Source organism: Artibeus jamaicensis, unplaced genomic scaffold (assembly GCF_021234435.1).
Source record: "Artibeus jamaicensis isolate MK-2021 breed Jamaican fruit bat unplaced genomic scaffold, CSHL_Jam_final contig_3173, whole genome shotgun sequence".
NCBI classification, from domain to species: Eukaryota; Metazoa; Chordata; class Mammalia; order Chiroptera; family Phyllostomidae; genus Artibeus; species Artibeus jamaicensis.
Window position 1 is genome coordinate 65,676 of NW_026521737.1, and position 23,322 is coordinate 88,997.

Genomic DNA, 23,322 nt, shown 5'->3' on the forward strand with positions numbered 1-23,322 from the left:
CTCATCCATAAAGTGAATGTTTCTCCCTAGCCCCCTGTTCAACATCCTTATTTTGCTTACTGGTATTTTTATGAGAGAGCACCACTCTAGTAAGGATGGAAGAGTAGGCACTTGAACCTGACAGTTTTTGAGAAGGCATTTTAATTGACTGACATTCAGCAAATTATATCACTCACTCATAAGGCAACCAGTGAATATGAATATGACTAAAATAGTTCTTACTTTTCTATGTGAGGGAAGGTTAGGGCTAGCAGACTACTTGTTTTTTTTTTATTTAACAAAAGGTCAAAACTTTAAAAAGGGATTCTGAATTTTACACTGAGCTCACGTGTATATATTTTGGGGATACTGCAACTTAGCATAGTCAATTCTAAGTTAAAAATCAAGGGCATCCTGATATTTCAAAGAATCTCCTGTGTACATGTCTGTGTATACCAGTGTCCCAGTGTTCTGGTTTGTCAGATGCACTGGCAAAGGTAATGCTGTCCTCTTTAAATCGAATCCGACAGGCTTGGCCAGAAAGTGATCATCTTATTACTACAAGAATGAAACAACCACCACCCACTTAAAAAAACAGAGATACTCCTAAATGATATGGTATCTGAATTGAGAAAATAAATGTTTGAAAAGCAGGAGTTCCTCGGCTATAAAAACAAAATCAATTTGTAGAAAACCATTTTAAACAAAACCTAATTTGTACATATTCTACTCTCACCAGGACCAAACATGTTCTGTTTTACCTATCAGTTGCTGAATCGCTCCCTGCTCACAAAGATCCTGGTTTACAGTCTCTTCCTCGAGGTAGACCATAGCTCTCAGGAGTCTCAAAGTGTACCGCAGGTGGGCAAACTTGTTGCCACGGCCGCCTGTACCATGAAAACTGTTCCCATGACTGAAGAAGGAATCTGTGCAGAAATAGTAATGATTTACTTTAATCAAGAAACTGAAAACATAAAACATTTAGAATAAACTAAACAATATATCAGACACAGAAATATATGCTTTAACATTTTTTAAATAGATCATATTGTATGTATCTTTTGTAACTTCCATTAATTTGTTTTAAAAAATTATTCAAGTTGTCAAAAGTGGATCTACCTCATTCATTTCAACTGCTCTCTGTATTCATTTTACACATACACCACGGCTGTTCCATTCACTAGTTCAAACTGCTACAGTGAACCATCTGGAGCACGTCCTCTGTCTCCCACTGAGCAGTTTCCTCATGTGACACGGGAATCACAGAGGGTACACCCTACACCCGCACTGAATTTTAACAAAGTTACCAACTGTTGCCCAAAGTGGTTATATGAATATAATGTATAAGACTAACAGAGCCTTCCCAATCTGTTCAATGTGACGTGGTAGTTCATGGTAATATTAACTTGCATTTCTCTGATTACCAATAGGGTTGAAAATTTGAGATTTTTCTCTGATACATGGCAGTCTTTATTCTTTATTTTCTTCTCTATTGAGTTATTTCCTTTTCAATATGTAGTTCTTATTGAACCTTGATTCTAAGCCTTTATCAGACACAGGGATAGTAAAAGACTCCTCTTAATTTGCAGATTGTTATTTTATTCTGGTTTTGTCATAAAGACATTTTGAAATTTTACAGTAGTTAACTGTACCAGTCTTCTCCTGTACAGTTTAAGCTGCTCTAGTTTTTCAGAGTCTTCTTGTACCCTGTTATCATAAAGATATTTTCCCATATCTTTTTCCTAAAATTTTTCCAGTTTAACGCTTCATATCGAGGGCTTTAACTATTTTGTAATTGACTTTTTTAACAAGGAGAAAGAAACTACTTTTTATTTTTTTGCGTGGAGGGCCCACTGCCTCAGCACCATCTTTCTCTCATCGATCAGCAACATCATCTCTGATAAAACCAACCTCCCACACATTCCACTCCACTGGTCTATCCCTGGCCTAGTACAACGCAACTTTCATTACTGTGGTTTTATGTTAGGTCTTGATAAACAGCAGGGCCAACCTTCTTTTCTTCTTTACAATATACATTCTTTAGGTTCTTTATACATACAAGGTTCTTTTAGAAGTAGCTTTGTTTAAAGCTTTTTAAAAAGTTCGAAATAATCTTCTGAATATCGTGTGTTAGCTGAAAGTGTGGGTTCTGGAGCCAGACCGTCTGCATTAAATCTTGGCTCTGCCACTTACTGCGTGGCTGGGAACAAGTCATTTAACTTCTCTCACTGATTTACACCCATCCGATAAACTGGAATAGTAGTACCTGTAAGTCCTAGACTTTCTGTGAGGACTAAGTGAATTAATACTTGTTAGCTGCTTAGGGCCCATCACACAGAACACACTCAGTAACTGTTAGCTGTCGCTCTGCTCTTGTAGGGCAGCATTTCCTCTTTGCCTTACGTTCTTTTGTAAACATAAATAATGTAATAATGATATAGTCTTCTGTAGTCATAAATATAAAGAATAGACAGAAGAATTATTTCCCTTAACAAGACTAAATTTAGTACTGCAGCATATTAGAAACTAGAGAATAAAAAGAAGCTGGAATTTTTTTACTCCCTCATGGAGGAAATGAGTGATATTACTGATCTAATGAAAATGCGCCATACAAAATTATTTCTAGAGCAAAGTTACTACCAGAAAAGAATGTAGTATTTTCCTTATAGATTGTTTTAGAAAAGAGCGTATGTCTTATTTCCTTTCTAAGAATTATGGGAATTGGAATAAAACACACAGCAAATTGGGACTCTGCTAATTTGGTAGACCATATGTGCAACTGTTAACTTTGGACTGGAGATCTGGGTATTAAGCTACATGAAGGTAGAGATTTTATTTATTTTGAACATAAATATACCTTTAGCAGCTAAAACAGTATCTGGTACTTAGTAGGCATCGATAAATATTTGTTGAATGAATATTTAAAATATTGCAGCACTTAGTTTTGTATAATTGTTGGATAGGCCTGATAATATAAAACTTTAAGTCAGATTTTATGTATAGTTTCTTTTACTGAGAGTTGTACATCAACTGTAGTTACAATCTTCACTAATGCCTGATTTTAAATGAAATCTTTGATTGTTTTTTCTTAAAACATCACAAAAGTTATATTTTTATTTCTCTTTGCCCTCATTTTATAGCTTTTCCTATGCATATATTGAAGGTTCAGTGGAAACATGCAGGTTAGAGTTGGACAGGCATCTCTGGAGGCCACTCACCTTCGCTCTCACACCATTCCAGAAACGCCAGGATTCGAGCATTTCCCTGGCACAACATATACTCTTCTATTAGTAATGGGGCCACTGATGACAAAGTGGCAATTGCATGCAGTTGTAATTCTTCACTCTGTGCTGCAGACCACTCAGTTATTTTGTGTTTCTCGGGCTTTTTAACATAGGTAAACAAAGCCAAAACCACTTTGCCATCAATTAGTAGCTATGAGAAAGGGGCAGAAAGTATTTTGTTAGAAACATAAATAAAACAGTTTTATTTAATCTATGAAAATTAAAATTTTTTGACTTTGATGTTTTATTCATAATAATTTCAAAGTATTTCCTTCCTAAAGATCTCGACCTACATTAACTACCCAAAAAGCAAAAAATAAAAAAAATTGCAAAAACTCAATAATAACAATAGTTGGCTGGTATCCCTTTTCTGGGATATATACACTCTAGCTGGCAGTAATATTATAAAGTATTCATTTTTTTGTCTATATATGGTTTAGTTCTTCCTTCTGATAAAGCCACAGGAGTAGAAAATTTGAGACAAATAAACTGCTGGCATTTTTCTCTTCCCTCCCTCTTTTTATAAAGGAAACATTTCACAGACTCAACTGAATACTATAAAAATCCATTTTGTTTGAAGTCATAACTATGGTAATCTTCAAGCATACAAAATGTAACTGCAAAAATTCTGTCCAATGAATGCCAGTCAGATCACAAGCCATATTTAATTACATGCCTAGAATTTTAGTCATATTGAATCCATGACTTTGACAAAAATAAAACAAAAATGCAGAACTATTTATGAAAATAAAGTTAATATTACATAAATAAGCTGAATCTCACCGACACATGTTTGTGGTACACAAGACAGCAGCACACCACGTGTTATATTCTATTCAGTTTTCTTTTCATTTGGCACTATTCTATGCAGACTTTCACAATAACATCTATGAATTTTCCTAAATTTTCTACTAGTCTACACAGAAAGAACATTTAGAACTGAGAAGATAGGAATAAGGATAACAAGTAGTTCTAGCATTACTATAAGTATTAAGTGGATAATGTTTTGAAATACTCTGTGAACTGCAAATAACAGTACACACATATCCATCATTACTACTATTACTGGGTCACCAGAATATGACATAAAAAAAAATCAGTTAACTCCATTGCTCACACAGTGGTTTAAGAAGCTCACTATAGTCTTTGTACCATTTGACTTATAAATTGTAGTGTAAATTTTATTGTCTTTACCATTTCAATCATTATGTAATACTCTGCTATAATAAACCATGTTTTATTGAATATTTTCTATCCTGCATTTCAGAAAATATTCTTAGGTTGTATAGAGTGTATATATATTTGATATAACTAATAAAGTTATAACCATTTTTTCTGAGCATTGTTTATATATTCCTCAAAGTCGCAGTACCAAGACATTTCTGAGCTCTTTTAATCCTCATAATAATCCCATAGGGTAGGTGTTATACACACTTTGAAGTGCAGATGTGTGGAATTTAGAGAAACTAAACAACCTATTCAAGATCACATAGCTAGAATGTAACAGCACTGGATCCCATCTGACTGAGGCCTGAGCCCCTGTGGGAAACCACCTTTCTATCGTCATTAATAATATTGATAGAATGGATTCCCAGTTCTTTTTCATGGTAAACTCCTGGGGCCTGAAAGAGTTTTAGGACTAAAATGAAATTTCACTTAATGCAGGAAATAACTAAACTAATAGAATTGTCAGTAGTACAGTTTTTTGTCACTTTACAGTTTATGAAGCCTGCGTCTGTATCTCATGAATCCATGTTGCAGCAGCCCTGTGAGCGGGGCAGATGTATCATAACCTTCCTTCCACAGGAGGAGGAACTGAGTCTCAGAACGTCTGGGTGGTTGTGCCAAGGCCACATAGCTAGTAGGTAATAAGACTGAAGTCAAGTTCAGTTCCAATGTGCTTCAAATTATATCATGCCGTTATGTGTAAAGTAGTAAGGTGCACTTATGGATAATTTAAAAAACCATAAAGACATTAGGCTGGTGTGGAGAACAGGCAGCTCAGGAGGGTGTGGGCCTGGCTACATGGAGGTTCGCTTCCCCCCAGCGACGCAGCCCTCGTTACCATGGTGAGAGGCAGACCGCTGCGCTAACTGGGCCCATCTTACTGAGAAGATCTAAACACAAAAATCTCTAAGGCTCTCTTGCTTTTCTTTGGTTTACATGGTTCAAATTTGAGTAAGTTCACTGTTTACAGATCAGCAAAGAAAATTTTAAAAAGGTGAAATTCCAGCCAATAACACCTTGTAAGTTTTTTAAAATATTTTATTTATTTATTTTTAGAGAGAGGGGAAGGAGAAAGAGTGGGAGAGAAACATCAATGTGTGGTTGCCTCTCATGTGTCCCCTACTGGGGACCTGGCCTGCAACCCAGGCATGTGCCCTGACTAGGAATCGAACCAGTGACCCTTTGCTTCACAGGCCCATGCTCAGTCCACTGAGCTACACCAGCCAGGGCAAGCATGTTAGTTTTTATGGTAAAAACATACAGGCTGATGAAAGATGTGCAGCCATGACTTATAAAAGGCTATACTACAAAGTGAGACAATTTAAATTTTTGCTTTGATCACTCTTTACCTGTAGAGTAGGTAAATCTTTACATAAGATCACAATTAGATTGAATAGTAATTTTTTCAACTCAAAATCTTCATAGGAATTGGAAAGCTTAAGACCTTTTACCAAAGGATTTTGACTTTTAACTGTGAGGAGAAAAAGAAAAAAAAAGTAAAATAAAAGCCAGCATGACATATAAAACTCATCGAGTTAATTATAAGTTGAAAGTGTTAATTATAAGTTGAAAGTGTTATGATTTACCTTCATTAAAGGTTGCAAATAGTATCAAATCCCTGGTAAAGCCACATTCCTAATATAAATACATAAAACAAACAGAAGGATGAGTTAATTAGGGGAAATTCAGTTACAGATGCCCATATTTACCTAATATTTAAGTGCCTTTATCTGATTCCCCTTGTCATCCATCTGAAATCATAAAGCACTACGAATAGGAAGGGATGAAAGCAAGAAAATGAAAGAATATAGATAAACTTGTAATTTATTTAATATTAAACTTCTGTAGGTTCTAAGAAATATTTTAGAAATATGTCATTGGAGACTCTTTTATAAGATGCTATTTAAAATTGACTGAGAACCCAAAATATATTAACACTACAAGCTACTTATGTCATTATTTATACTTTCAAGTGACACAAGAAGGAAAGAAAATAGTTATTTTCAACAGCTTTTCTTCTTAACAACCCTGTTGCCCACCCCAAACCAAACCACTCTCATTTTGTCAAAAGGGCAGTCAAGTGATAACAGAACGGTTCCTACTTAACATGAAGAGCCCGAAGAAAGACCGAAGTTGCACACATTGCACTGTGAGGGAACTCATTCCTGACAGACATGTCCTGAGTGGACTTCGTGTATCAGGTAGAACGTACAGGGGCAAACCCTGGACCTTTGAGCTTAGCACTTCACACACTTGCTACTTACAGTAAAGACGGTTTCATTAAAATGTGGAGATCTTATTCCTTTGACTCACATTCAGGGAATTCACCTGAATGTTTGCAGGAATGGTAATGAGAACGTCCTGACTGACCAGGGCTTCCAGAGAAACACGTATGCCCGCACATGCATTGCAGCCTTGACGAGGAAGCCATGTAAGACTGTTTCCCTGTCTCCTAGTATGAATCCTGTAACTGTTCTCGTATGTTGGGACAACTGGATGCCCATTAACACGGGGCTGAGGCCTTCACTACCAAATTTCCTTTAAGTACGACCTAGAAAGTGTGTGGAGATATGTGAACACTGTTGGCAAAGGTCTCTACTCTAGCATGTCCACCATCCAGTAACTTTTACATTATAAAACATGGGGAAGCTCAGCTTCTGATACAGCTGAGTAGCTCCTAGAGAAACCTCCTTCAGGTAACAACTATGTATTCTGAACAAAATATAAAAACAACTATCTGTGATCCAAAGCAAGCAGATACTGGAGGGGAGTCAGGACTTTGAGGAAGGAAGTGACCATGAATGAGTTTTCCTCTGAAAACTGAATGTCTTTGAGAACAAGCCCAGGCTGTAGTCTGCACCTCGAGGGGATGCTGTATCTGAGGGTACACTCGTGTCTTACCCACTTGAAGAACCAGACAGAAGCAATCACAGGGTGAACACTGCTACTGGGAAGTGACGGGAGAAATCCCATGAAGGAGAGAGCTAGAGGAAGGGAACCCCAATTTCTGTGGATACAATTCCTCAATCTTTGGCTGATGCCTGAAGCACACAAGGGCAGGGCCTACTCCGGCACCCCACATGAGACTGAAAGAAGTGAACTGAGATTTGAGCTGCCATCTACCATTGGGATGAATATAGTCAAACCGAATGCTTATTAACTGAAAAAAGTGCTTTTCAGAGGAATACACCAGATGCTCATAACTAATGGAAAGATAGCAACTCTCAGCCAAGAAAGAGAAACTATAAAAAGGAACCAAAAAACTTCTAAAACTGAAAAATACAACATCTGAAATAAAAATGTATTGGATGGGATTAGCAGCAGAATGGAGGTGCCCAAAAGAAAAAACTCAGTGAATTTAAATACACAGACCAATGTCAACTATCCAAGCTTAAGAATAGAGAGAAACATGATTGAAAAAAGGAAATGGAGCTTCATGAACCTGTGGGACAATATCCAAAAAAGTGAAACATACGTGTAATCAGAGTTCTAAAAGAGGAGACTGGGGCTGGAAACATTTGAAGAATAATGGCCAAAAATTCTTCAATTTTAGTGAAATACCTAAATTTACATTTTCAGGAAGTTCTATGAACCTCAAGAAGGACAAATACAAAGAAAATTACAGCTTGGTTTATCATAGAAAAACTGCTGAAAACCAAAGATAGAGTGAAAATCCTACATTGTACACAAGAATAACAATTTGAAATAACGAATACTTCTTATCAGAAACAATGAGGCCAAAGGACAGTGAGGGGAACAATGTTTTTAAAGTGCTAAATGAGAAAAACTTTAACCTAGAATTCTATATTCTGAGACACAGATTTCAAGGACTAAGGTGAATTAAAGACAGTTTCGGATTAAAGAAACTGAAAGGACATGTTTGCCCGCAGCCAGCATCTGCATCGTGAGAAATAGTTACCGGAAGTTCTTTAGGTGAAGGGGAAATGATAACCAGATAAAACCTCGTATCATCAGGAAGGAAAGACACACATCACAAATGGTAAATATGTGAATAAATGATAAAACACGAGGACCTCAAGTTTCCAAAGGCAACGGGAAGAAGAGCTGGCAGTGTGACTGTGCTGGCGGCCATCTTGACAGTACGACACAACTCGGCCTTACCACGAAGTGCACACACATTGTGACGCAGTCCAGTGCTCCCTTCCCCCACTCCCACAGTCTCAATGAGTGCAATCTGTTCATACTTACAATCATTGGGGCTTCAGGATTTTGAGCTATAATTGTAGTGATCACTAATATATCGTTTCTAAGCTGACGATCATAATGACTAAAACCTCTCATAAACAGATGTTTAAATGCTTCCTTTAAAGCCCTGGAAGGTAAAATCATACTTTTAGAACTATATTCTGTGGAAATACTTATGTCTCTATCAATAAAATCTTCCTTTTCCATTATTCATTTAAAAACATTTCTAATCTTTTCTGTATTTTCAAATCTGCCTCTAACTCACTGTAGTGAGAATCCATCAATCCAATTTAGGCATGGTGGTCAAAGTGCTCAAAAATAAAGACTCAATCACATCATTTTCCTTTTTAAAGCTACTTAAAGGCTTTTCTTTGTCAAGGCTTATCAGGCCTTTCATGGTGTACTGTCCCTGGTAACACTGTTAGCTGCTTCTCTCACTACTGTACCCTGTATTTTCTGCTCTCATATTGAATTTCTTCAGATTTTTGATTTTGCTAAATTCTATTTTCACTTCTCTTCCCCTGTTTAGGATGCTCTCTGCATGCAGAACTCTTCTGTGTTGCCAATTCGTATTTATTATTCAGATACCAGATTAGGGTTCATCAGGAGGCACTAACTCACTCTCCAGGTTCCCTGTCCAATGGACATTTGTGCTTTGCTTCCCAGGATCGACTTGCCCTTCCTGTGACAACAGTGCATTGGACAACAGCGACTTACTTTATTTAGGCTTCACCCTTTCATCACTTTTGGTCTTACCAACTGCTAGTAATTAGGTTGGCCAAAAGGGCAACAGCCCCCTTTAAGAGAAAGAAACCTTCTAATGGAACCAGACGGGGAATAAAGCCAACACAGTGAAGACAGAACAGAGAGAGGAAGAGGGCCCAAGTCCCAGTATTTGCTAAGCTTTGAACACAGCTGCACATGAAACCACTTTGATTCTTGACCTCCTAGTAATATTCACCCACAAATTTCCTATAATTGTTTAGATCAGTTGGGTTGGGTGTTCAGTCACTTGCAAACAACAATGTACTGATTCACCCTCCTCTGGAAAACATGCAGCACCTTAAGGCATCTTTCATAACATTTAGTACACTCGCAGTTAGTTGCCTACTTACTACTTGTCCATCTCTCCTAACACAACACAAACTCCATGAAAGCAGAGACCACATTTGTACTGTTTTCAATTGTCTTTCTATGGCCTAGTACAGCTTGGCACAGAGCAGACAATTACTTGATGAATAAATGAATAAGTAACTTAAAGGCTTACTCATATTATTGCTAATGCTTATTGCAGTAACTAGAAGACAGTATTTAAAAATACATTTATTGAATAAACAAATGAGTAGTTCTCATAAATGCTAATTTTACTTTATAAATATTCAAAGACATAATTAGTTCTGTTAACAAGCTACTCTAAATGCCTTCTACATTGGAAAAAAAGGCTTCGTATCATGCAATAATTTGAAACATGGCACAAACAACATGTCCTAAAACAGCTATTACACGAATTAAAAGACTACTGGAACACAAAGTCAAATAAAAATGTTAGTAATATCATGAGGTAAAAAATGTTAGTTACGTCACAAGGTTAAAAAACATTCCTAGCTAACCAGAAATACTTACAGCAAACACTTCAAGTTACTAAGCTGTTGTACGATCTCTTCTTTTGATGATTTTTCCAGTAAGTTCCAAAGTATTTCTGACGAACGAAACAGGAGCTGTCCGGAGGGATCTGGGTCATTGAGGTGAACACAGATGCCACTGGCTGCTTGTGCTTTCACCATTAAAGAACAATTAACTTCTGGAAATCAATTTATAAGTTGTTTATGTTACAGTTATGACATTGTTAGATAGAAACATAATAGGTTTAGAATAAAGGGTTCAAAATGAATAATATACGAACCAGAAGTTGAAAGATGTTGCAGAGCTTTAAGTACCCAAAGTTTCTCAACAAGCTGATTTTCAAGCAAGGCCAATGACTGAACCATCATTTTTGCCAGTCCTCCGACTTCAGCCATTTGAATCTTATACATTGAGCTAGCTTGCTGGTAACCTAACAACAATTAGTTAATAAATATGTAATTTCACACAGTAATCATCTACATTAAGACAAAGGAATGGTCACTAAATAGCAGCAACAAAACAAAACTGTTAAAAAGTATATGGCTTTTTAAAAATGGTTTAGCACAGGGATAGGCAAACCTTTACTACAAACGGCCAGGTATTGAGTATTTCAGGCCTCATAGATAATAAGGATTCTGTCACAAATACTCAACTCTGCTTGGAAACAGGAATCAATTAAGCAATATAAAAATAAATGGGCATGGCTGTGTTCCAATAAAACTTTATTCAGAGTGGACCAGTTTTGGCCTGTAGTCCATAGTTTGCTGATTCTTGGTGTAACATTTAAAATGGAACCATGAGCCCTGGCTGGTTGTAGCCCTGATTGAGCATGGGCTGTGAACCAAAGGGTCACAGTTCAATTCCCAGTCAGGGCACACACCTGGGTTGCAGGCCAGGTCCCCAGTGGGGGCCATGTGAGAGGCAACCACACACTGATGCTTCTCTCCCTCTCTTTCTCCTTCCCTTCCCCTCTCTCTAAAAATAAAGAAATAAAATATTAAAAATAAAAGCAAAAGTATTTAAAAAATAAAATAAAATAGGACCACAAATTTGGGGCCACATCTTAAATTCTAAAAGAGAACGCTACTTCTTATTTGCCGTAGATATGCGTAGATCCATAAAGAAAAGTGCCCTGATTACAAACACGGAATGTTTTCACTATTCCAGTCCATGCATCACTTCAGTGCTTTCAAGGAATGGCAATTACGAGGTGTTGGCAATGAAATGAGAGATATACAATATAATGCTGTTGTGAGAAGTGCTAGTAAGTATAATGGTATTTCAGGGAAGTTTGATTCTTGGTGATGTGTCCTGTAAGAATTTCCTTCTGCGGGGGGAGGGGGAAAATGGAGGAGGGTATGGGGAGTTAAATGGTGATGGAAGGAGGCTTGACTTGGGGTGCTGAACACACAATACAGTGTACAGATGATGTGCTGTAGAACTGTGCACCTGAAATCTGTATAATTTTGTTAACCAGTGCCATCTCAATAAATTTTTTTAAAAAAGAAGTACAAGTTGGTAGTTACGTAGTAGTCATGGGGATGTAAGTACATCATAGGGAATATAGTCAATAATATTGCACTAGCTGTGTATGAGCAGATGCCAGGTAGGTTCTACGCTTACTGGGGGATCACTTTGTAAATTATATAAATGCTATACTTACATAAATTATATATATCAAAAATGAAGTTAAAATTTTTTTCTTCTGCCTTAGCTTTCATTACTACCTCTCCTTCTGACATAGTTGCACGGTCCAACTACACGTAAGGAGATTAAATGAACATCACAGGATGCCAGCTCACCTGAGGTGCAGCTATTTTCTGGTATCACTCATCTACCTCCCTGACTTACTGACTTTTGAGACCAACTAGATTTCTCACCAAAGTTCTGAGATGCCTGTCCGTTTATCTTTCTGAATTTGAGGTCTGACCCTGGACAAGGCCCTGTCCCTTCCTATGATGGGTTTGGCATTTAGAAAAGGTATTTTCTTAGGCATTTAAGAAGTACAAAGAGGAAAACAAAAATTGCCTGGACTAGCACCATCCAGAGATGACAACATTAACATTTTGGTCTATTCCCTGCTCATATTACTATATGCATATTACTTTAACAGTATAATATATATATGCAGAATTTTATAATCTACTGCAACCACTAAACATTTTATTGTAAGCTTTTTCCCATTCTGTAACATATTGTTCCAAAACATGATTTTTATTTGAGTAATAGTCTATGATAGGTATAGACCAAAATGTATAGCTTATATTTACTGTATCTGTCTGTTGAGTTTACAGTTCTATAAAAAGACATGATAACGTTAAGGCTCATGGACTTGATTCCTATCTCCAAGGCTATGTCTCTTTTAATTGCTCTCTCGAGGACTTGCCAGCTGTGGTCCCAGATGTCCATCCATGCCCATCACTTAAAATCAACTGTGTGACCACGAGAGCATTGCTTAAGGCTCCTAATTTTCAGAGCCCGATCAAATTAAGGTCAAGCTCACTTCTCGGCACCTTCACTCCTCTTTTGTATCCCATATGTCATTCGTCTCCCTTTCATTCTGAAAGAAGGGTGTATGTATCCTACCAAGGCTAACCCTAAGCTTTTGTTCTTAATTCCATCCTCTCCTGCTTTCTTTGGGAATTTCCTATTTACTAGCTTCTTATTCTTCCTATTTACTAACTTCATTTTTAAATAAATTAAAAACAATGACATAACCTAAATATTTTCCTTGATCTTGCTACCAGTTAAGCTGTTCTCCATCTTACTTCTTTTCCTTCACCATTTGATCTTAAAATACAGGGTCCGGCAGAAGTTAATGCCTGCTTGAGTGTGGTTGGTAGGGTAGTAAAATGGGTGTAATAATGTATAATTTTAATTTGAACATTTCACCTAAAATGTGTTATGATATACTTGAGTGTGATACTGTTATGTTACAGAATTACACACTTATGATTCTGTAATAAAAGAGGGGCGTTACTTGTGCCGCACCCTGTACAAGTCTGCATTCGCCACCGCTACTCCCTCACTCCCCCTGTCTCCACTTTCACAGTACTCTCATTCTTTAACCCTACATCTGCCCTGAACACTTGAGGGCAATAATCTAACAAAGATTAACCTCAACTTTCCAGACAGCATGTTAACCTGGCCTTTTCATTCCTCGCTTACAGAAGCCTCTGCAGTGTTTGCCACTGAGGCCCCTTCTTTCATCAAAGCACTCTTCATTCACTGGCACACCAGACACGGCAACCGTTAGGTTTTCTTCCTCCTCTTCAAAGATCCCTTCACTGCCAACTTCCTTGGATCATCCCCCTCACCCCAAATTTCAGTATGGGCGTACTCCATGTTGTTATTCTTGCTCCTGTGCTCCTTCCTAGGAAACTCAACCATACTGATGGCTTCAATTTTCACCTCTGGTTAAATTTCAAACCTGTATCTCTGGTCTCTATTCCCTAACTACTGTATATGTCTACCATGTAGCAAATATTTCCATTTGTCTATCTCATCAATAGTTCAAATTTGGCATTTAATAATCTCCTGTTCATTTCTTACTTCAGATGACTTCCCATTTTTCCCCAGTCATGTAAATAATCTTTCTTTTCTACCGCAGAGTTTCTTTCCACCTATCTTAAAAAACACAGAACTTAAAGAATATGATTTATATCTCCTCTCCATTCCTAGGTTGATTATAAACCACAGAAACTATGGAGGTGGGAAGTATGTTTTGCAGTGCAAGTGCCCTTTGCCTTAATATCATCCCTATCAGTGTAATGTACCTCATCATCATCATATGTTAGATCTCTTAGCTGTAACATGCAGAACTGTTTTCCCAAACATGATGGAGAATGTTGTTATTAAGACTGTAACATTTAATTGGCTGGGACTGATGTTATAAATAATTATGTTAGAGAATAATAAACAATATTACCAACACTATTACGCTGACTAATAGAAATAAGTAAAAATAAACTAATTTGGGTATGACTTTAACATTAGATCATACCATATTTAGCACCAGAATAAAAATACCATGCAAACCTAAAATTGAAAATACATATACATATAATTATTTGTTTAGAAAGACCAAAGAGTTTGAGATGACAAAAAATCTTTTGTTTTTGAGATGGTGCACTTATGATCCTACTCTCTTTCCAAGTTAAAAGAGAAATGGGATAGATTATTCTGTTTTATGAAAACATAAGTTATTATTGAAAGACCATTAAAAACTTTACCTGTAATATGCTTCTTTGGTGGTTCTGCATGATAAAAGTCAACAATACACTTACAAATTTGTATCCTCAATTCAGAACTTGGTATTTTCATTAAATCACCTGACAGAAAGATAAATGAATACTATTTAATAACACTGTCATAAATTTGTCTGCAAATTTAAGCATAAAGTATTAGTAACATGATCATTAAAAATATCCTCAACAGCCCGCGCTGGTGTGGCTCAGTGGATTCAGTGCCAGCCTGTGAGCTAATGGGTCACTGGTTTGATTCCCAGCCAGGGCACATGCCTGGGTTGCGGGCCAGGTCCCCAGTTGGGGGCACACAGGAGGCAGGGACACACTGATGTTTCTCTCCCTTTCTTTCTCTCTCACTTCCCCTCTCTCTGAAAATAAATAAAATCTTTTAAAAAATCCTCATCAGAAAATTAATGCAGCATTATTTACAATAGCCAAAATTTGGAAGCAGCCCAAGTGCCTGTAAGTAGATGAGCAGATAAAAAAAATTGTGGTATCTTTACCCAATAGAATACTACTCAGCCACAAAAAAGAAGGAAATCTTACCTTTTATAGCAGCACAGATGGACCTGCAAAGTCTATGCTAAGTGAAATAAGCCAGTCAGGGAAAGGCAAGTACCATATGGTTTCCCTTACATGTGGAATCTAATAAACAAGATAAACTAACAAACAAAATAGAAACAGACTCATAGATACAGAAAACAGACTGATGGCTGTCATTGGGGAGGAGAGGTCTGGGGACTGGGTAGAAAGGTGAAGGGATTAAGCAAAGAAAAATAAACCTCATGGACAGAGACAACAGTATGGTGATTACCAGAGGAAAAGGAAGGTGGGGGAGGTAGAAGATTGTAAAGGGGAGATAAATGTTGACAGAAGGAGACCTGACTTGGGGTGGTGAACACACAAACAGATGGTGTATTATAGAACTGTACACCTGAAACCTATACAATTTTATTAACCAATATCATCCCAATAAAGTCGATACAAATTAAAAAATAAAAGAAATTCAAAATAGGTAGTATAAAATTTACACATACACACAAGTGCACACAAAATATCCTGAATCTAACCTTATAAAATGTGGCCCCTCAATCAACTCAGACTCTGCTTCCCAGGAAGAAAAAAATGGTGACCAACAGCACACTTGTGCTGGAACCAGACTCTAAGTTTAAACCCTGGCTCTGCCACTGCAGGACCTGTGCAGTGTCTTAGTTTTCTCATCTATAAAACAGCTACAACGACATTTCGAACTTTTCAGGTAGTTAGGAGGATTGAATGAGCATTAAGTGAAGATTAATATGAGGAAAGGACAGAGAACAGTGTCTGGCATGTAGTACATTACTATTACTATTCTGGTAAGATGTGGGTTAGCAGTATTTTCCTCTGAGAGAATCAGTAATGTGCTGTCTATAATAATGTATTCCTTCCTTGGAGAAGAAGTTCCAAGTGAGCTCTGCTCTTCATTTTCTGACAGACTGGAAGACAGTGAAGTTGTAGGCAGTCTTTGCCCTACAGATAATCTAGTTTTATGTTCAAGCCATTTGGGTGGGAATAAAGGATAGAAAGGGTTCTTTTTCAGTTATATTTAAATTAGTTCTGAATTGGCTTCAGGCAATTTTTGAAACTGGATTGCATTTGCTCTGGTGAAGTTCTAAAAGTATGATCCCCAAAAGAATCTGAAAATGACCTATGAGATTCTAGAACTAATGCATGCCCTCTAGGTGCCTGAGGACAACTGGAGTCAGTAGTGTTCGCTTTAGGACTGAGTCAGATCTGGTTGGATTCTCAGAGAGAAAAAGGATGATTCTGTGTTTCAAGATTTGGGTTCTATATTAGGGCTTATATAATGTTCACTTCTGGGGGTGCAGAGTAAATGCAGATGAAATTGGACAAAAGGAGGGAGCACAGAGGAGAGCCCTACCCTTGTTTTAAAAGACTCTCAATGCAAAAGCCACCATAAAGGAAAAAAAAGACAGTTTCAGAGCAACAAAATGAAAAGACACACAAGAATGAGAATAGTTTAAGGGAGCTTTGGGACAACATGAAACATAACAATATTCACATCTTAGTAATACCAGAAGGAGAAGAATAGTAATAAGGGATAGAAAACTTGTTTGAAAAACTAAGAGAAAACATTCCTAACTTGGTGAAGGAGAAAGTCACACAAATCTAGGAAGCGCAGAGGGTCTCCTTCATCTTCACTTCCAAGACACATTACAATCAAAATGGAAAAATTTAAAGAAAAAGAGAGAATTTTAAAGGTAGCAAGGGAGAAAAAGCTAGTAACATACAAGGGAGCTCCAATAAGGCTATCAGCTGATTTCTCAACACATAAGGCAGAAGGGATTGGATGAAATATTCAAAGTAATGAAAAGCAAGGATATGCAACCAAGACTACTGCATTCAGCAAGGCTCTCATTTAAAATAGAAGGCAAAATAAAGAATTTCCCCAACTAAAGAAGGCTAAAAGAGTACAACTTCACCAAGCCAGCATTGCATGAGATACTAAAGGGACTGTTTTAAGAAGAAGAAGAAATAGAGGGAAACAGGAACACAGGTACAAAGGGAAAAATGACAATGAATAAGTACCTACCAATAATAACCTTAAATGTAAATAGATTAAATGCTCCAATCAAAAGACATAAAGTAGCTAAATGTATGAGAAAATATGACTGTCTATATACTATCTACAATGGACCCACCTCAGAACAAAAGATCTACACAGACTAAAAGTGAAGGAATGGAAAAAATATTTCATGCGTATAGACGTGAAAAATAAGCTGGGGTAGTGATACTTACATCAGACAAAAAAGACTTCAAAACAAAGGGCATAACAAGAGACAAGGAAGGTCACTACATAATACTAAAGGAAGTAGCCCAACAATAGGATATAACTCTTGTAAACATACATGCACCCAGTAAAGGAGCACCTAAATATATAAAGAAAATCTTGGAGGACATTAAGAAAGAGATTCACAGCAATACAGTCATTGTAGGGTATTTTAACACCCCACTGTCAACAATGGATAGATTTTCCAAACAAAAAATCAATAAGGATATTGTGGTATTGAACGCCAATCTAGATCAATGGACTTAACTGATATTTACAGAATATTTCACCCCAAAGAAGCAAAATATACATTTTTCTCAATGCATATGGATCATTTGCAATGACAGACCACATGGTAGGACACAAAACAAGCCTCAACAAATTCAAGAACAGTGAAATCATATCAAGCATTTTTGCAGATCACAACAGCTTGAAACTAGAAACCACCTCGAGGAAAAAATCCAAAAACACTCAAATACATGGAAGCTGAATAACATGTTATTAAATAATGAACAGATTAACAATGAGATCACGGAAGAAATCAGAAAGTATCTGGAAACAAATGAAAATAAACACACAACAACCCCAAACCTAAGGGACACAGCAAAGGCAGGGAAGTTCACAGCAATACGGGCCTCCCTAAAGAAGACAGAAAAATCTCAAATAGCCCTGGCTGGTGTGGCTCAGTGGATTAAGCATCAACCTGAGAACCAAAAGGTCACTAGTTCGACTGCCAGTCAGGAAACATGCCTGGGTTGTGGACCAGGTCCCCAGTAGGGGGCATGTGAGAGGCAACCACACATGGATGTTCCTGTCCTTCTCTTCTTCCCTTCCCCTCTGTCAAAAATAAAATAAATTAAAAAAAATAAGACAGCAAAATGTCAAATAAATGACCTAACCCTACCTCTACAAGATCTGAAGGATCAAAAACAAACAAATCCTAGAGTACAAGGAAGAAAATAATCAAGGATAGAGCAGAATTAAATGACATAGAGACTAAAAAAAAAAAAAATTCAAAGGATCAATGAATCCAGGAGCTGGTTCTTTGAAAAGATTGACAAACCATTAACCAGAATCATCAAGATAAAAAGAGAGAGGACCTAGATAAAATCAGAAATGAAAAGGAGACATTACAACTGATACCATCGAAATACAAAAGATTGTAGGAAATTGCTCTGAACAACTACATACCAGAAAATTGGACAACCTGGGTAAAGTGAATAAATTTCTAGAAACATATATTCTTCCAAAACTGAATCAGGAAGAGGCAGAAAACCTAAATAGACCAATAACAACTAGAGAACTGAAGCAATAATCAAAAAACTCCTGGCACACAAAAGCCCTGGACCAGATGGCTTCGCAGGCGAATTTTAGCAATCATTCAAAGAAGAATTAATACCTGTCCTCAAACTACACCAAAAATTCAAAAAGAGGAAAGACTTCTAAACTCTTTTTATGAGGCCAGTATCATCCTAATCCCAAAACCAGGTAAAGACACAACAAAGAAAGAAGATTACAGACCAGTATCTCTGATGAACTTAGATGCTAAAATCCTCAACAAATAGCAAACTGCATCCAGCAACATATTAAAAAGACCATACTTCATGATCAAGTGAGATTTATTCCAGTGATGCAAGAATGATACAATATTCAAAAATCAATAAATGTGATAGATCACAAAAACAAAATGAAAGTCAAAAATCACATGATCATATCTAACATGAAAAGACTGACAGCTGTAAGAAGGGAGAGGGGAGGTGGGGACTGATTGAAAGAAGGTAAAGACATCAGTCAAAGAACATACATGGAAGACCCATGGACATGGACAATGGTGTGGGGACTATGGAAGTGCGGGCGGGCTGGGTGGAGGGGGGAGAAGGGAGAAAATATGGGACATTAGCAATAGTGTAAACAATAATTTTTTTCAAAAATAAAAAAAAGAAAAGAAAAAAGACAGTTTAAAGATTATTTTCTTAGTTTTATTTTTTGGGACTCTTCCTTTGAAATTGCAAAAATCATGTTGAAAAAACTGTAGGCAAGAGGAAGAACTAAACTTTTCCAACAAAACTAACCAAATGTTCAAGTTTATGGGAAATTCTAAGGTTTCTCATCTGGTTCTTTACTCTTTTAGTGCCTGTAAATTTAGATAATTTCAGGGCAGAGTACCAAGTTCTTCATGTTCCTGGAATCCTGCTCTTGAATCAGAGTTATCTGTCATTTTATAAGAAAAAGTAATGTAATTTACTAGTACATAATATAAACTGGAAGTTGTTAGTAAAAATAAATAGCCTTTGTTCAACAGTTTATACTATCTAAAATTATTTTAGCTTAACTCGTGTTTCCAGCAATGAAAAGATTAGGGACAGAACGGCAGTGCTTGAGGTCAGCAACCAGTGAAGAGAGTTTGATTAGACTGAGAGTCCACGGCCCTCCAGTGACACAGTACTGTGTTCTGTAGGCAGGCAGTCACTCAGCAAAGAGCGATCTACGTAGTAAGAAATGGGCCCTGTGTTTGTCAAACAAATGTCTGCCAACCGTCTTGGAGGCAACAGTTTAAAATAATAAGGGGAACAGAGGCATTTAAAAATGTTATCAACCAAACCTACATTTGTTATATGTTATACCATGTCTTCTTTCCGTTGGCTTCCCATTGTAAATTTGTACTGATGACAGAGATTCACACAATTTAAGTTTCCCCTTAGTTTTTATCCTACTTGCTCCTTAAGGTCATCATATCCATCTTCCCATGTGTATTCTAATTTCCTTAATACCCTCACCTATTCTAGGCAATAACAGTTTTTCCTGTTATCTACAGTTAAGGTATATGAAATGTATTTAGATACAAAAGGGTCAGAGTCTATGTTAAAAATTAAAAATATTTTTGGCCCTGGCCAGTGTGGCTCAGTTAGTTGGAGCATTGTCCTGTAACTGAAAGGTTGCAGGTTGAATTCCCCATCAGGGCACATACCTAGGTTGTGGGTTCCATCCCTGGTCAGGCATGTATGATCCCTGTTCCAAAGGCATATGGGAAGCAACCAATAGATGCTTCTTTCTTACACTGATGTTTTTCTCTCTTCCCTCCTCTCTTAGTAAAACAATGGAAAAAAAGTCCTTGGGTGAGGATAAAAAAAATTTTAAATGCTTTTTACTTATTCCGGTTGAGTATCTAAAATCTTTCAGTATGGAATATAATACTGGGGACATAACAATTCAGCAAATTGTTATTTTTTATTTGTTGGGCTAATTCTGTATCTTTTAGTTCTTTTATACAAACAAAGATCTAAATTAATAAGTAAAATGTAATGTAGGATTTGTTTTGGGAACATGCTCTCATGTATTTAAGGGCTGATTCAAGGAGCTAGTGTTTGATCTCATTTCCTGGAAAGTTATTTTCTCTCTCTAGAATGTCAAGCAATAACCAAAATGCAAAAGCCTGCTGTTTTATATTTTTTCATAGTTTGAATACAAAATACAAGCATCTTCATCTTTATGTTATATTATGCTCCAGTTGTTAATATTCCACCATTTTATGATTTTATTTTAAATAATAGGTTATTTATTGAACAATTTGGCTCTCTACGATTATAGCATTAGAGTTCAAAGTTGAAAATATTTTATGATTATTGGGAGAGACACATATGTCTAATTTACAAAAAAAGGTAACAAATACTTTATCAACTAAGTAACCTGAAGAAAAGTAAGTGCACAGAAGCATCACCAATCATATTAAGGAACACAGAATGTTGGTGGTATTACACAACACTGGAGAGTAAAACAATACAAAAATTATCACCAAGCTCACTATGATTAATTCCCAACCAGAAAACAAGAAAAGAGACTAGATCTTAGTAAAACAGTGAGAGAGACATTTTTGTCTTGTTAATCAGACCTGTTATGTTACAATATTCCATGGTAAGAAAATCTCGCCCTGGCTGGTGTAGCTCAGTGAATTGAGCACGAGCCTGTGATGCAAAGGGTCACTGGTTCGATTCCCAGTCAGGGCACATGCCTGGGTTGCAGGGCAGGTCCCCAGTAGGGGACGCATGAGGGGCAACCACACATTGATGTTTCTCTCCCTCTGTTTCTCCTTCCCATCCCCTCTCTAAAAATAAATAAATAAAATATTTAAAAAAGAAAATCTCAACTTACCCAGAAGTGCAATTGAATTAGCAGTATCTTCAGCATATGTTATTTCATCTGATGCTTTCTTTTTCAAAAATGGCAAGCTTCGATAAGAATAAAGAATGTACAAGTTAGGTCTCACAAAGTCCTTAATCAAAGCATCATTTGCAAAGTACGAAAAATTTTATTCTCTAAAGAATAAAATGAGAATAGTGTTCTGTTCTTTAGCCGTGGGGAATTGAAAACTATCAAAAACATTTTTGTGTTTCTATGTAGCTGACCAAAAAACCAAAATAAAATAAGCTTATAAAAATGAAGAGAGATGGACATAAGCAAGGGTTAAGAAAGCCATCTTGCAACACTGTATAAATAAAAAACTTAAAAATCCTTTTTCTCTCTGAAGGCGAAATAAGGGAATATAGGTGTAGTTCTACCAAAATTAGGAGGACATTGGATACTCTAATACAAATCACAGATCTAGGCTTACCTATAACGTAAAAGCCGTTCAAGGGATTCTTCTGAAATTTTTGATACTCTAGTTAATATATCAATGGCCTATTTGTTCTTAAATTGAAGTGACTTTTCCCTTATTAACTGGATTAGTTATTGTCCACAAAATAACAGATACACTTTTTTGAGACACTAAGAAATTAAAGTTAAGAAATATTAATTATATTAGAGTCACATTTCACAGTTACTATAACCAAAGTTATTTGAAAATAATTTACTTACAAATAGTAATAAAATAATAAAAGATAAGGCACTCGAACCTAGGTCCTTAGTCTAAATGTCAAAGGAAAGATAAAAGTTCTTAACTATATACAATAAATAGTTCTTAACTGTATATACAGTAAAATATTTTGGCATTTCATGAGCTTAAAATTTGAGGCTTCTATACTATTTATTGAAGATATAATATATCCTATACAGAGGACTTTTTAAAGAAAATAAATTTATTTTTTTAAAGATTTTTATTTATTTATCTTTAGAAGGGAAGGGAAGAAGAGAGGGAGAGAAATATCAATGTATGCCTCTTGTGCGCCCCCTGCTGGGAATTGGCCTGCAACCCAGGCATGTGCCCTGACTGGGAATCGAACCATTATCCTTTAGTTCACAGGCACGTACGTGCTCAACAGAGGACTTTTAGTTAATGTTTTTCAAGAAAAATTAACCAAGTGATTAAAATCACTATTTAGAACACATGTGGAGATTTTATATTTATTTTTGTACATATAGTCTGTCCAGAAAAAGTCCAGCCATTGTTAATATAACAAGAATGGGTGGGAAGAATGGGTTACACCACGTCGACATAACCTGGTGGCCAAGGAGAGTGGACTGGAATGCACATGTGTGAAGGATGACGACGACTTCACTGTACTAGTCATTGGGGGTGGTGGACACCATTGAGTGAGCATGTGCAGTGTGTGGCTATTGAATTCAAAATGGCTTGTGTGTAGAGAAATGAATCTGCATCAAATTTTGCTGTAAAGCCTGAACTTTCTATGCAGAAAGTATTCAGATGATTCCAAAAGTCACGATTCCAAAAGTCACAGCTAAGTGATTAGCAGCTTCATCACAACTCACCTGCTTATGTGTCTTGTGCAAAACTTTTGATGAAACATCAAATCACCCAGGTGACTCAGCCTCCCTACAGCCCAGATTTGGTGCCCTGAACTTCTGGCTTTCCCCCAAACTAAAGTCCCCTTTGAAAGGGAAGAGATTTCAGACCATTGATGAGATTCAGGAAAATACAATGGGGCAGCTGATGGAGACTGGGAGAACTGTGTGAGGTCCCAAGGGGCCT

The 23,322-nt window shown here is 36.7% G+C and overlaps 1 protein-coding gene across 3 annotated transcripts in view; it reads right to left on the reverse strand.

The window, feature by feature from the left end:
* CFAP69 (cilia and flagella associated protein 69) overlaps positions 1-23,322 on the reverse strand; it is a 69,840-nt gene that overhangs the window by 26,688 nt on the left and 19,830 nt on the right. For all 3 annotated transcript variants that reach the window (XM_037152538.2, XM_037152529.2, XM_037152517.2), the window contains 9 exons: positions 21,546-21,622; positions 14,552-14,650; positions 10,600-10,749; positions 10,320-10,497; positions 8,700-8,823; positions 6,077-6,125; positions 5,840-5,961; positions 3,198-3,414; positions 741-905 (listed from right to left, as the gene is read on the reverse strand). In XM_037152538.2, coding sequence (XP_037008433.2) covers positions 741-905; positions 3,198-3,414; positions 5,840-5,961; positions 6,077-6,125; positions 8,700-8,823; positions 10,320-10,497; positions 10,600-10,749; positions 14,552-14,650; positions 21,546-21,622 — 1,181 coding nt within the window. The remainder of the gene's footprint in view (positions 1-740; positions 906-3,197; positions 3,415-5,839; positions 5,962-6,076; positions 6,126-8,699; positions 8,824-10,319; positions 10,498-10,599; positions 10,750-14,551; positions 14,651-21,545; positions 21,623-23,322) is intronic.